Source organism: Pelodiscus sinensis, chromosome 15 (assembly GCF_049634645.1).
Source record: "Pelodiscus sinensis isolate JC-2024 chromosome 15, ASM4963464v1, whole genome shotgun sequence".
Taxonomy (NCBI): domain Eukaryota; kingdom Metazoa; phylum Chordata; order Testudines; family Trionychidae; genus Pelodiscus; species Pelodiscus sinensis.
Window position 1 is genome coordinate 22,310,562 of NC_134725.1, and position 15,701 is coordinate 22,326,262.

Here is a 15,701-nt window from a genome sequence, read left to right on the forward strand (position 1 = left end):
GAGACCTAACAAAGCCAACGATCACTATGTCCATCCATTTGCATGGGAAGGGAAAAAAGACAAATTCTTGGTGCTTTTGACTGTTAGCCCTGGTCTACACTAAGGAGTTACTTCGAAATAACCCCCCCTTATTTTGAAATAACATTTGGAGCAACCACACTACCACACCTATTATTTTGAAAGAAGGAGCTGGTTATGTTAAAATAACTCATGCTTTCCACAAAGTATAACATTTATTTCAAAATAGTTACAGGCAGTCCCCGACTTACGTGGATCCGACTTACGTCGGATCCCTAGATACGAACGGGGTGAGGCAACTCCCGCACATGTGCAGCAGCATTCCCGGGGCTCGCTCACCTGGGTCCTAGGATCCTCCTCCTCCTCGGGCCGGCTCCGACTGGGGTCCCGCAGAGCTGCCGGGCAGAGGAAAAGTGCCTCCCCACGCCCGCTGCCCCCCCCCCCCACCCCCCTGCCAGCAACAGGCTGCCGAACAGACAAAAGCAGCCTCTCTGCCCCTCCTCCCCCTATACATGCCGGGCTCCCGGAGCGCAGCAGCGTCCCCGGGGCTCGCTCACCTGGGTCCTAGAATCCACCTCCTCCTCCTCTTCGGCTGGCTCCAACTGGCCTCTGCCTGCAGCAGTTGGCCACAGGGACAGGGATCCCGCAGAGCTGCCGGGCAGAGGAAAAGTGCCCCCCCACGCCCGCTGGGCCCCCCCCCCCCGCGGCCTCGCATCCTGCACGCCTCCCCCTCCCCCCTGCCAGCAACAGGCTGCCCCCTCCCCTGAGCAACAGGCTGCCCAACAGCAGACAAAAGCAGCCTCTCTGCCCCTCCTCCCCCTATACATGCTGGGCTCCCTGGGCAAACAAAGACTCCACCAAAACAAACAAAGTGCTGGCCTCATTGTGTTAGCAAAAAAAGGACCCTCCTCCTAGAACCCTGGGTGGTGTGTGGAAATAAAGCTATTAGCTCAAAGCATGGTGCAGAGCTGTTTGGTATTTGATGAGTTACTCCTTTAGTCCTGAGTTTGTCACAGGGACAGAAATAGATGTGAAATCTTCTGAACAGGGGAACAGACAGCAAAACAAACATTAGAGGGGAGTTAACCTTTCCCTATGCTATCCAAAACTAAAAAAAATGTTTGGCTAGAGTTTCCCCTACAATATGTACCAGTTCCGACTTACATACAAATTCAACTTAAGAACAAACCTACAGTCCCTATCTTGTACGTAACCCGGGGACTGCCTGTATTTCAAAACAGCAGTAGTGTGGACACACCAATGCTGCAATTTCTAAATAACTGTTCTCCAGAGTCAGTCAAAGTAAGTACTCCCCAGATCTTCTTGGGGCTCTAAGTCAAGGTAGTGCATCCACATTATGGGAGCCTGTCTCAGATTAATTTCAAAGCTTTCCTGCATTGTGGACATATTATTTTGAAATTATTTTTTCAGGAATTATTATTTCAAAATAAGTTAATTTGAAATAATTTTCTAGTATAGACATGCCCTAAGGGTTTTGGAAGCATTGTACTTTGTTGCACTTCTTGTACTGTATTAGAGGCCATCTCCCACTATTGTTTTCTTCTCTGACTGACATTAATACCAGTGCACAAAAAGAGAGTGCACCGGTGTTGAGAAGAGCATGCATTAGGTAACTCACGCAGCCAACCAGCTGGGCTAGCATGTATTTTCAAGTAACTGTGAGAGAGGATTTGCACCTTCTGCAAAAATTCACACATTTTCCAATCCCACTATAGTCTTTTATTTCTGTTTTTTCACAGAAACAATGGGTTTAATTCACAGCAACAGACTTGCCTTACATTGAACTCTCTGTGCTGGTATGGACAGTCATCCCACAACTCAGATTTTAGTAGTCTATAAAAATGAGTAGAGCAACAAATGTAAGAGTTGTGCCTGGAGGACAGGAATAAGTTGGGATGTATTCCAGGCTTTCTCTGCTTTTTCCAAAACTTCATGTAGGGACTGATTTTGATATATGGTCTCCCAAGCTGTGGATATAGATTTTGCAAATACATCTATTTATCCATTTGTCTGCAAGCCGGACAACTGCAGAAATAACAAAATTTGTGAGGGCTAATTCTTGTTTGCATGGAAACATAGGGCACTGGCTTGGGTATAAATAGGGTTCACATGAAAAATATTCTGTACCATTTTGAGATCTGTTTTTAGGCCAGTTGAAAATACGGGTTTGATCCTACTTCTTTTTAAATCAGTTGATGTCATCAGAAGCAGACTCAATTCATAGTCCTTAAAGTCTTCTTTTCAGTTATTTTTGAGTCTTAAAGCAAAACATATGAGTATTTTACAACATCTCATTTTGTATGAGACAATTTAACCTTGCTGCAACTAAAATCCTCTACACATTCTGCCTATGTTCAGGAATATGCAAATATATGGTTCTATTGTCATTAAGGTGATTAAATGTTAGCATTTAATTAGGTGATTTTTATTCAGGACTAAAATGGTCTTCATTTGTACCCAAATAGAATGTACCTGGGGAATGCCATTCATTACCATAGATCAGAATGAACAAGTACTCTGTGTCTAAATGCTAGGAAGAGAGAGATGAAATCCAATCTTCTGCATGTTTAATATCTGTCTCTTACTGGGTTCTAGTTCTTGCCTTGTTCTCTACAGGTGCAAACAGATGACCTATTCTGATGAGCTGCCTCAGATCTCGGTGGTCTTTATTTTTGTAAACGAGGCTCTGTCTGTCATCTTGCGCTCAGTGCACAGTGTTGTGAATCATACCCCATCCCATTTGCTCAAGGAGATCATTCTGGTGGATGACAACAGTGATAACGGTGAATGTCAACACATGCTTTCTTTTCCTCTAAAGGGTTTTATCTTATGTTTTGTAATGTGATTAAATAGTAAATGGAAATAATAGAGTTGCTTCTAATTTAAATATATTTTTCGGAGGTTTGACTGGAACAAGACTAGATCCAAAAATATCTGAAGTAGCTCAGAGGCGGAATATCAGAAATAAAAGTACAGATTTGTAAATAATGGCCCAGATCCTCAGAGAAGGTAAATCCTTTAACTATGATCCAGTTTGTGTCAGTGGTGGATCTGGCTCAGTGACACCAATTGTACAAAACTTAGTCATGTTGGCAAGACTAAGCCATGAGTGAGGTCGCATTGACTTAGTTGAGACAATTCACATGAGTAACAACTTACTATCATGACTAAAGGTCTTTTGATAGCATCTAATATATTTTATTTAGTCCCTGACATAAAATTCTTGATAGAAAATAAACTTTTACTAAAGTTGTCTATAAAAAAGGATCAGATAGTTTATTTGATCCCTCAAACTTCCAGATTCAGAGAAATATATTGATTATTAGCCCAGACAGGCCTGGCCATACCATGAGGCGAACTGAGATAGCCGCCCTCAGGTGCCAGACTGCAGGGGGGGTCACCACTAGGACCCAGGGGGCATGGGAGCATCATTTGAGCTCTCCACCTCAGGCACCAAAATGTTGTGGGCCAGACCTGAGCCCAGATGATTAAATAAAACAATTATACTTACAAAGGAAGTTCCTGATAAGCGTCCATTTCTGTTTTCATTGACACTGGGATAAATTGGACACAATTTCACCAAAGTGGATGGGGCTGTTATACCCTGGTATAATTGAGATCTGAAACAGGTTATGAAACTTTTTTTTTCACGCAAGAGCTTATAATTAGAGTGCAAGAATCACACTATAAGACTAGGCATGAAGCCAGTCTCATAGTAAAGTAATATAATTAACAAATACAAAAAATAGCATGTATTTTAACTAACATCATTTATTAGACAAAACTCAGAATGTAGGACAGCATTACATTTTAGGTGTTAACAATCAATATGGCTTAATTAGGTTACCAGCTCCTGTAATATATTAGAAAAATTTAAATAAGTAAATTATGCATTGTGTTTGTTATGATAGGTTGTTTCTGCCTATTTTAAGCTCTAGAAATCATTATTACATTTTAACACTGCTCAATTCAGAATAAGATCTCAAATTTAACATTTCCTTGGAAGCCTATCAATTTAAACATTCTTGTATTTGGATACTTCTTCTCAGGAATCCCAAAAAAGAGAAACCAAAAAGAACTCCTTATCAGTATGTCTGTATTGACCTGTCAACATATGGACAAATTCTGCTCTCAGTTATACCAACGTAAAGATAAAGTCATTTAGTTAAATTAGTGGAGTTGATCAGGATATATACCAGGCAGAGAGTAGAATCTCACCTGGATTCTCTGAGGTAACTTTCCTCTCCACTGCTGAAAATTGACTCATATCTATTGATCTGGCTGATAATTGTTCCTTTCCCTAGCATAAGCCAGGATACTGGAGAGCTCTAATATTATGTATTACATGACGTGTGTCAGGTCAACTATTCTCATAGCTTATGTTAAGGAAAGGAACAATTACCACTCTATAATTATTTTGAATTTTAAAAAATATGGTAAATAGAATCTAATGCAGTCCATGATGAAATTTTTAAAGTTCAAAGTTCATTATTCACAATTAGTCCGTTTATGAATGTATTGAAGTGAAGGCAAATGTCACAGCTGATGAGTTCTGAATCACATGTTGTTGAATGAGTGGAAAGTGACATCATTGGGAGGTGGGCTGTTTAATTATCTAGTATCAACTTCAGTTTTCAGAAGATGGGATGGAGCACAGGTTTTCTGAATTACATTTAAGTGCAAACCCTTGAACTCAGGCGGCCTGTTTCTGATCTGTTTTAGGACCCAGTCTAAAGCTCAAAGTAAAGCAGGAGTAACTCCTCTTATGCCAGTTGAGTTTCTCTGGTGTGTGATCAGACTCTCAGGGTATGTCTACACTGCCACCCTAGTTCGAACTAGGGTGGCTTACTATAGGCATTCGAACTTGCAAATGAAGACCAGGATTTAAATATCCCGGGCTTCATTTGCATGTTCCCAGGTGCCGCCATTTTTAAATGCCCTGTAGTTTGAACTACCTTGTAGGAGGCATAATGGTAGTTCAAATTAGAAGCTTTAATTCAAACTACCTAGTCTGTGCCGCATGTAGCCGCAGGCAGGTAGTTCGAACTACGGGCATTTAAAAATGGAGCCCGCCTGGGAACATGCAAATGAAGCCCGGGATATTTAAATCCTGGATTTCATTTGCAAATTCAAATGCCTACATTAGGGTGGCAGTGTTGACATAGCCTCAGAGACTTTCTTTAGCATGTCAGAAATTATTAGGGGTCTTGTAATATTGTGCAAATCCAAAGATATCCACTTTATATCCATGGGTATCTGTATCTGTGGATATTGATGCAGATATCCGTGGTTCATTTTTGTGGCTACTGATATGGATACAAATGTTGAATTTAAGACCCTGCAAATTTGTGGGTATCCGCTTTATATCCATGGGTATCTGCATCTGTGGATGTGGATATCCATGGATCATTTTTTCTGTCTGTACAAGGCTCTAACAATAATCACTATTTTGAAACTAATTGAAACCTGATGTTCTCTAAATACTTGACAAAATTCTAAGCAGTGCTGAGTAACTTTCCAAGTGACACAGCAATGAGGGTTTTATTTAGGCAAAATACCTATAAAATTCCATGTATAATACCTAAGGACCAAACTGCATGTGTGTAAATCCAAAGTAATACTCTTGAATTTCATAGGATTATTCTGGGTTCACACCACTGTAATTAAAAGTTGAATTTGGGTTAAGACAAGACCTTAGAACAGGGCCCATGTACATCAGTAGAAACTGCATGTACCTACCTCCTCTTGGAATGCAGCCAATCATTTGGAAAGGTCTGAGGCTCAGAATTATTTTTGAGTCTTTAGTTTTAGAAATGTTTGTTCCAGGGTAAATCATATCTCAATAAAATATTATGTGATGGCTATTTGTTCTCAGTGGAAATTTCTTTGAGAGCACGGGTGTGTGTCTTTTTTTTCAGTTGAGCTGAAGTTTAATCTGGACCAGTACGTCAATAAGAGATACCCAGGCCTGGTGAAGATAGTGCGCAATAACAAACGGGAAGGACTGATTCGAGCTCGAATCCAAGGCTGGAAAGCAGCAACCTCTCTGATCGTTGGTTTCTTTGACGCTCATGTGGAGTTCAACACTGGCTGGTAAGATAGTTTGATGCCAACACATATGTCTTTGCAGTCTGGATTTCCCAAGGGGAGAACATGCTGCAATACAAACAGAAGCATTTTTACATGGTACGCTATGCTCCCAAAGTCTGCAAATGAGAGTTTCTCAGAGGTGGCAACCAAATAATTCCAGTGATTACGTTGCTGGAAGCTTGTTTATTTTGTTTAATTTGAATAATATTCTTGATCGTTCCAGTGTTACAGTGTGCTGAGGTCTCCTGAAATGGCTGCCAGATCCATTAAGGACTGTCATTCTTGCATCTACACAGTTCAACATATAGGGAAGCAACTTGCATGGAAATCAATCTGAGATCCCTGGAGTGAGCAAATGTTGAAAAATCATTAAGCAAGTTCTGAGCTCAAGAGCAGATCTATGTTTTAAAAATATATTGTTGAGGACTTTCATTTCATTTGGTTTTGTTTACCCTCCATTGTTGTAATTTCCTTTTAGAAGCTAGAATGTAAACATGATTTTTTCTATGTGTTTTCTTGCATTTGCATTTCGGAGAGAAATGGATTATTACCTGTGTTTCTAATGCATCTTAAAATTAGTATGCCGCTTTTGCTTGATTTTCAAACCAGCGACACTGATGACATGAGCACAATTCTGAGGCTACATCTAGACTGGCAAGTTTTTCCGCAAAAGCATTTGCTTTTGCAGAAAAACTTGTCAGCTGTCTACACTGGCTTCTTGATTTTGTGCAAAAGCACTGACGTTCTACTGTCCGAAATCAGTGCTTCTTGTGCAAATGCTTTGACGTTCCCATTCAGGCAAAAGCCCTTTTCCAGAAATGTTTTTGCACAAGAGGGCCAGTGTAGACAGCTAAAAACTGTTTTGCGCAAAAAAGCCCCGATGGCGAAAATGGCGATCGGGGCTTTCTTGCGCAAAACCGCATCTAGATTGGCACGGACGCTTTTCTGTAAAAAGTGCTTTTGCGGAAAAACTTTTAAAAACATTTGCGGAAAATCATGCCAGCCTAGACGTAGCCTGACAGTTTTATGTATCTTTGCAGCGCCATTCACTTCAGTGGGATCAAACCAGATTATAACAATAATTGTTGTTGTTTTACTCCTAAAGAGCCAATGGAGAGAGCACAAGAGTAGAAAGCACTGCATTGACTGGGGTTGCACTTGGCCTTACAGTGTATTTTTTTTTAAATAACATGATTTGGCAAAAGAGAGTTTATTAAGAAAATAATTACCATGTTAATGCATTTCCCAATATGATGCACTGCTGGAAATAGGTTCTGAATGGACTAATATGAACACGCAGATAGGTAAGGACAGCTGGGACAGATAGTGTGAATGTCTAGCCGAAAAGAGGGAGGGATTAATTGCTGCTAAGGAAAAACTTCTGTACAGTTAGGTGTTTTTGTTTTGGGGGCCTGAGAGGAAGTTTAAAAAACAACTAAAAGTGGCTCTAGGTACAGCCAAAGAGTATTATATAGGGAGGCTTAACTGCAAAAGCCCTGTGGATTTGGGGGGAACTACTTTTACTGGTATTTTTGTGTCTCTCAAGTCTTTACAAAATAAAAGCTGCAACAAAATAAGTTTGGTTGAAATGTGGCTGATGGGACTTTGCCTCGACAATTTCACAGCAGGCACTATAATTATGCCTGAGGTAACAGCATCCCATTAATTTATCTTGATTATGAATGGGAGTCCATGTTGGCTATTGTACAGAGTGGTGGCTGGGGACTGAAGAGGCCTGGGCTCTGTTCCTGGAACTTAGCCTGGTACTCTGTTTCTCCTTCTTCTTCACAATGAAGAAAAATTTGCTTAGGTCTATTCATGTCATTGGCTGTATAAAAACTAGGGGTGTTACTGCTCTGTAAGAGGGGTGGTTGTTCACTTTTCTTAGTGCTTGCTTTATTGTAATGTTACGGAGGATCAAGGTCAGCATGGTCAGAACCTAATACAGTAAAAGAGACACAATGTGTAGTATTTAAAAGCCTTTTAAGACCTCAGGTAGTAGTCACTCCTCTTTCTTGTCCCTATCCAGCTGATCTGGACTTAAAAGCACTCCTGATGGTCTGATTAATTTTTCAAATTAAGTTAGTACTTTATGTGCTATTCCCACCTCTTAACAGGATAAGGCAGGAGGGCATGTCTACACTAGCCTCCTAGTTCGAACTAGGGAGGCTAATGTAGGCATTCGAACTTGCAAATGAAGCCCCGGATTTAAATATCCCGGGGTTTATTTGGATGTTCCTGTCTGGTCGCCATTTTTAAATGCCATTAGTCCGGACTAACTGCCCGCAGCTACATGCGGCAGTTAAACGGTAATTCGAACTAGTCCTGGAATGAGGTATAACAGGTAATTCGAACTAAGGACTTAGTTCGAATTACCATTTAACTGCCGTGTGTAGCCACGGGCAGTTAGTCCAGACTAGTGGCATTTAAAAATGGCGACCGGATGGGAACATGCAAATAAAGCCTGGGATATTTAAATCCCGGGCTTCATTGGCAAGTTCACATGCCTACATTAGCCTCCCTAGTTCAAACTAGGAGTTAGTGTAGACATACCCGGAGAGATTCCAAGTCTGGGACTCAGTCTTAAATCTTCCACATGTCTGAGCGAGGCACTATCCCTGTCTACATTCCCTCATTAAGGGTGTGTCTAGACTACAGGGTTTTGTCGACAAAAGTGGACTTTTGTCGACAAAACTATACCTGCGTCTACACTACCGCCGAGTTCTAGCTACATACATTGATAGAACTCGGCATTTTTGTTGATGGCGGTAAACCTCATTCTACAAGGAATAACACCTTTTGTCGACAGAGTTCTGTTGACAGAAGATGTTATTGCATCTACACTGTTCTTTGCGTCTATACTCTCATGTCGACAAAGCGTCTTGCTTTGCCGACAGAACTGGCTGTAGTCTAGACGCTCATTGTCGACAGAAGCTTTGTTGACAGTATCTGTCGACAAAGCCTCTGTCGACAAAAGCCTGTAGTCTAGACGTACCCTAAGATTCTGGTCCTGTAGGAACTATATATTCCAGATTATAAATCTGTAATAATATACTCATTGAGAGCAGCATACCTTGTTTTTTGTTTGTTTGGGGTGGGTTTTTTTGAGGTGATGGAATAGAAAATATGACTTTTTTTGTCAAAAAAGCTCCAGCGTTTTCCTCAGTTTTTAGTGTAACCAGTAGCAATTTGCTTGTGATTGGCGAATGAGAACCTTCCAAGTATCTCTTTGGGAGATAGATTGCTGCACAAATGCAAACAAACCACACCACATAGAAAATAAAATGGGGATACAGTACAGAATTTCCCCTTTATGATGCAGAGCCAGGTTCAGTCTTGATGGAAGTGGGTCTCTTGAATTCTCTTGAATTACACTAACATATGTATAGGCTGTAAATGGCCTGAGGTTTCACAGTAGTGGAGAACAATATAGGGCAAATATCTGGAAGCCTGATGATCCTCTCAGATATCTCTTCATCTGGTTGTCAGAGACACATTGTGGCTTTCCATTGTGCCTTCAATTTGAGGTAACTAATGTTTTTTTTAATTTTCTTCTCAATTTTGATGTCACAGCCATACCCTGTATTATTGTCACCATTCTGGTCCAATCTCCGGTAGATGTAAATAACTTCAGTGGAGCAACAGTGATGTTTCACCAGCTGAGGAACTGGCCCCTTGTGTATTTCTCTGCTACTGTACATTTTATGAAACAGTCCATCATGTCTTCAATAGACACAAGGACATGGCAACTGGTTGCTAAATGGTGCAGCATAATATTAACAGAATAACATTGAAAGGAAGAAGAGACTGAAGCTATGTGGACAGGGTTTTTTTTAAAGAGAATATTAACATTTTTGGTGAGGATTAAGTAAATTCAAGTCACTTTTGTTAACACTCAGAGAGTGCAAGACTGAACTAGTAAATGTACACTAAGATTTAATTACACCAGGTTAGTCCCAGAATTATATCAAAATACAGCAGAGTTGAGAGTCACAATTTGATTCAGCCATGATAGCATGAGATTTTTAAGGTGAGTGTTCTATATTAATCAGGAGAGAAGTGATGAAACTGTGACTTGCATATTGAACTTAAAAGAGCTTATCTGCAGGGGCAGATTTACAATGAAAAATACCATGCCCTGACATCGGGGTCCCCCCAGTGACATGAAGCCCCCAGGGCCAGTAGTCCAGCAATGGGTCCAGCACTTTCCCTCCCCCGCTCTGTGGGGGGCTAATCCCTTTGCAGAGAGGGCTGGGGGGAGGGAGTGGAAACAAAAGAAGATTCACTTGCAGGCTGCAGCCTCAGGAGAGCCAGCAGGAAGCAGTGAGCAGCACAAATACAGGCTGGAAGGCTTCAGAACAGCACGGGGCAACTACACAGCTGGCACAAAAAAGCTGCACTTTGATGTGGGAAAGCACCACTTCTCTCTGGCCACTGGCTATGCAGCTGCCCAGTGCTCCTCTGAAGCCTTCCAGCCCACGTTCATGCTGCTGGCCACTTCCTGGTGAACGGCAGCTGCCTGTGGAGTAAGGAGGGGGCTGGCTATGACTGCCCATAGTGGCAGGGGTGAGGGGGCAGCTGGGGGCTGGAGAGCCCACAAGCTACACAGCCAACAGGAAAAAGCTGCACTCCAAAGCAGGAAAGCACCATTTCTTTCTGGCAACTGGTTACGTGGCTGCACTGCCTCCTCCTGAGTCCTCCTGGCTTGTTGCACTGCTGTTGGCTGCCACCTGGTGAGTGGCTGCTGCCCATGAATGAAGGGGAAAGCTGCTGGGGATGGAGATCCTGGGCAGCGGGCACTTTCCTCCAATAAGAACACTCCTTCTCAAACTGAGCCAATATCTCAGAATCAATTCTTTTGGATAATTTACATTTTTGAACAAACTTACACATAGCATTAATATGAGCTTTGGAAGTTTCATGATCAGCAATATCTCTTGCAACATTTCTCCAATTGCAGTGTCTGTCAAAAATGTTTGTTTTTCTTTACTATGGTCAGAGAATAATTTGCACCATAATAATAGACTGTTTTGGTGGTTTCTGGAAAAAAATCAACCAATTTCTCATTTCTGTGGTCCCATTTTTCTTCATCTTCAGAAAATGGGACTCATGAAGACCTCTCAATTGCTTTCACCCTCAAATCTCATATTCTTTTTTTCATGATTCTATATTATCTATTTTTTGGTTTATTTATTAAGAAGTATTCTGTCCAGTCCAATGACATAGATTTTGGCCATAATGCAATGTCTTCAAGGTAGGTTTCTTCTCTTACTTCAACAAAATTAGCAACATTTTGTAGTTCCATTGTCACTTCAGAGTCCACTTGTTCAACTTTTGCCATTGTCATGATATTCCCCACAACTTGGCAAGTAATCATATAATTGAGATGTTTCCTCCCCCATACTTTTTGATGAATGTCCTCTATTCAATACTTCAAGATTTTTAAAATAAGATGACACACTGTCTTTTTGCTTAGCTTTGTCTTTTCGCCTCACCTTCATTTTTCTGTGTTTTAACTGCCAGACTCATCGTATCACATTATTGCTAAAAACTAACCTTGATTTTTAGACACATTAAAAATGTCTGAAAGAGCAGAGGTGTAGCTATGGGTGGACTTTGGTGGTCCATGGTCTGGACTACCCATTCCCCAGTTCGATTTAACACCAGTGGCACTGGAATGTTTTTAATAGTGGAGTCCTGTCTCTCCTAAGCACAGGTCCAGACCTGGGTGCAGGCCACAGGCACAAGAACTAAGAGTTCCGGCAGGGCTGCTGACAGAATAGCCAGGCCTCTGGGCAGAGTGTCAAAAGGGCAGGGATGAGTCCCAAGAAGGGTGAGGCCTGAGGTGGAAGGAGTAGAGCTGGGAGCCCAGCACAGGAGCAGAGATGTGATGGTGGGGCTGGAGAAGGAAACTGACGGAGGAGATATGAAGAGCTCCCTGGCCATGGAGGACAGTCTCAAGCACCCCTGTAGCCCTGCGCTGGCTGGCCCAGAGAAATGGGCAAAGACTCACATGTGCTCCACCTGAAGGGGGGGGGGGGCAGTTCCATTGGCCACCTGAGCGCTGCCCACCCCCGCATACAGGCAGCAGCCACTCACCAGGTAGCAGCCAACAGCAGCACAACATTACAGGAGCTGGAGAACACTGGAGGAGGGAGCAGTGTAGTCATACAGCCAGGAGCCAGAGAGAAGTGGCACTTTCCTGCTTCAAAATGCAGCTTTTTCCTGCCGGCTGTGCATCTTGTGGGCTCTACATCCCTCGTCAACGGGCAGCTGCCACTCACTGGGTGGCAGCCAGCAGCATGAACATGGACAGGAAGGCTGCACAGGTGCACTGAACAGCCGCACAGCTGGCGGCCAGAGAGAAGCATCACTTCAAAGTGCCACTTTCCTCCATCTGGATGTGCAGCTATCCTGTACTCCTCTGAAGCCTTCTAGACTGTGTTCATGCTGCTTGCAACCTACTGTTGGCTCTCCTGAGGCTGCAGCCTGCAGGTGAGTCTCCCTGCCCCCTTGAACTCCCACAGTGCTCTCTGCAAGGGGACTGGCCTCCCATAGAGTGGACACTCCTTGCGTGGGAGGGTGCTAGACCCAGTGCTGGACTGCCCAGCCCTTGGGCCCCGTGTCATTGTGGGGGCTCTGTGCCAGGACAAAATATGTTTCATTGTAAATCTGCATCTGAGTATCACCAGCTAGGCAATTATTCTCCATATTATAATTATGCATTTGCCTTTTCCTCTCAAAACACACTTTGCTCTTGTCTTTACTGAGTTTCATCTTGAATTCAGTTCTCCAATTTGTCAAGATCCTTTTGAATGCTAATCCTATTTTCCAAAATGCTTGCAGTGTCTTCAAGCTGGGTATTATTTGCACATTTTTAAGTATGTTCTCTGCTCCCTTACCCAAATCATTAACAAAATTATTGAATCAAACCAGACTCAGGTCTGACTGCTGTGGTACTCCTCTTGGAATATCCTGTCAGTTTGACAGTGAACTATTGACAACTACACTTGGGATCTACAGTCTTTCTGTAGGAATTTTATATATTCAAGTTGTCTTTGAGTTTATTATAGTTAGTTTATTATTGATAGTTTATTATTGTTATTAGGGTGAAGGAACCTGAGGTGATGAACAGAAATTTTGGTGTCTCTCTGAGATCAATGATCAATCAGTAAGCTTTTCTGAGACAGATGTGCAGGTTTGATCACAGTAGTGATATCCACCAATAGGGTGAGCTGGAGGATCTGATAATCTTCAGCTCTTTCCAGTCATGTATTGTTTATAGACTTTTCCATTCTGTTCACCACTACACTGTCAATGACTGTATCTAGTAAATTTCTGATGGGGAAACTGAGAAATTGTGACTAATTCATAGAAAATCCATAGCAGAGCTAAGAATTAGACCCACATCTCATGAATCCCAGTCCAATACCTTAGCTACAAGTACAACCCTCCATCTCCATATCATTATTGCTCAGGGCTGAATCAAACTACTTAACTGAAGTGAATCAGTGTTACTGTTCTGTGGAGTAAATAAAACTCCATTAGTGAAGGTTTGTTATTCTAATGACTGATTTTGAATAGAACCAAAAAGTCCCAGTGAATTCTGCCATTGATTGCTAAGGGTGAAAATTATATACTAACTTAAGACAATGAAAAAAGTCAGCATAGACCATCTTTAATTGCCCATCTGTGATATGGCCAGATTAATCCAGGGCTGCATTATATTGTGCACAGTGACTCAGCGACTTGGCGGGTTGATTAATGAGAATTGCTTTTATGGAGCATAGGGGGCCCATCAGTTTCATACAATAAAATTATTTCCTTTAAATATTATTTGCTCCTTTTGTTTGTGGTAGTTTCCAGTCTGTTGCTCTGCACCATGGTGTAGGTGTTTACATAATAACTCTCCCAAGAAACTAAGTGTAGTTTTTTTTGTAGGAGGTAAAAAATACACTGAAAGGTGGCAGGTCAAATTAACTATTGAATTATTGAAATTGTGCTCTGCTTAATTACAACTTTTTTGCTTCTTGGGTGATGAAATATATTAGTTCAGGCCAGATATTTTCTATTGACCCATTCCCCGTAAGATTTTCCTTAATGTGAGCTGATACTATTTCTGTGTCAGGGATAAGTGGAGAGGACTGGCTAAGAATCAGGCCACTACCATTAATTCTCAAATGGAATTTTCAGTTAGAATCATGCAATGATTCACCAAACAATTCTGTAAAATTCCACCTGTCCTGCTGCAAATGTTCTTTTTTACAGGAACACAATGTTAATCAATGTCAGTAAGCCTGCAGGGCTGAAAATCTCTGCAAAACAGATGGAACGGCAAATATATATGTGGCTATCCAGGGTCATATCCTTCCTCTATCCCCTCTGGCTGCTCTGATCCATAGCCAGAAAGCCAATTTACCTGGTGCTTCTGCTAGTGTAAGGGGAACCCCCAGTTAGCTGAGGGGTGGATATAGTGGTCCAAAGTCCCCTGCTACACAAAGCTTCCTGTGTAATGGTGCGTAATGGGAGCTGGAGGAATCTGGAGCATGGCTCAGTTAGAAGAAGCATGGATGGAGTATTGCACTCCAAACACTCTTGTCTGCTGATACAGCCCAAAGGACCCTCAGATGCATCATGCCACTCACACTCCAGTGCATAGGAGTTGTGTAATCATATGGTACAGCAAAATTAGGCCCACATAATTCAGTTGTGTATCCCTAAAGCATAGTGAAGTTCTGCATTCATTCTGTATACACCAATTTCATTTCCATGCCTTCCATATTTTGTATTTAGATGCACTCATTTTCCAATGAAGCTCCAACCAGCCACAAAGGCCCACCAGTGCGGAGGAAGGGGAGCAAAGGAGGCAACTGCCTTGGAGATTCTAAAGGCCTCAGGCCTCATGGCTTCTGCTGCAACAGCAGCAGTGAACCCCAAAGCCCCAGGCCTTTTAAATCATCACCAGAGTGCCACATAGCACAATCCTGCAGACTCTAAGGGGCAGTGAGGGGGTGCTCCAGGCGGTGTTGAGGGCTGTTGGGTGAGGGGTGTAGGGTAGGCTGGTGTGGTGCACTCACTACTCTGGCCCTGCCTCTTCTATGTGAGGCCCTCTGCACCTTCTGGTAGTGTGAAGCCTTTTCCTCTCCCCCACCTAGCGCAGGAGTTCAGCATGGCTGTTGACTTCCCTGTAGCCACAATTAACTATCCTACAGAAGATGTGAAGCATCCCATATTTGAGATGGAGAGGGAGAGAGTGAGATGACAGAGAGGAAAGAGCCTGAATTAAGTTATTTGGGGAGAGGGAGCAAAATAAAAGATAATGTAGATGGGGAGATGAATGTATTAATTCTATGGAGGAAAAAGAGAAAGTTCTGAGTCCAAAAGGTAGACCTCAGAAGGAGAGATAGTCTACAACATATTAGCAGCCTTAAAAAGAGTGTGGGGATCCATAAAAGAATACATAATGATACTGTATTATACTTGCTTCCTATCTTAGAAGTTACTGTACCGACCGTCCTCCTTCCCCCTTCCCACAATCACAGTTGTGTCTAAGCCCTGAATGGATTTATGCA

At 42.2% G+C, this 15,701-nt stretch overlaps 1 protein-coding gene across 2 annotated transcripts in view; it reads left to right on the forward strand.

Annotated features, from left to right (window-relative positions):
- Window positions 1–15,701, forward strand: part of GALNT9 (polypeptide N-acetylgalactosaminyltransferase 9) — a 443,926-nt gene that overhangs the window by 144,415 nt on the left and 283,810 nt on the right. For both annotated transcript variants that reach the window (XM_075898386.1, XM_075898387.1), the window contains exons 3-4: window positions 2,656–2,822; window positions 5,958–6,132. In XM_075898386.1, coding sequence (XP_075754501.1) covers window positions 2,656–2,822; window positions 5,958–6,132 — 342 coding nt within the window. The remainder of the gene's footprint in view (window positions 1–2,655; window positions 2,823–5,957; window positions 6,133–15,701) is intronic.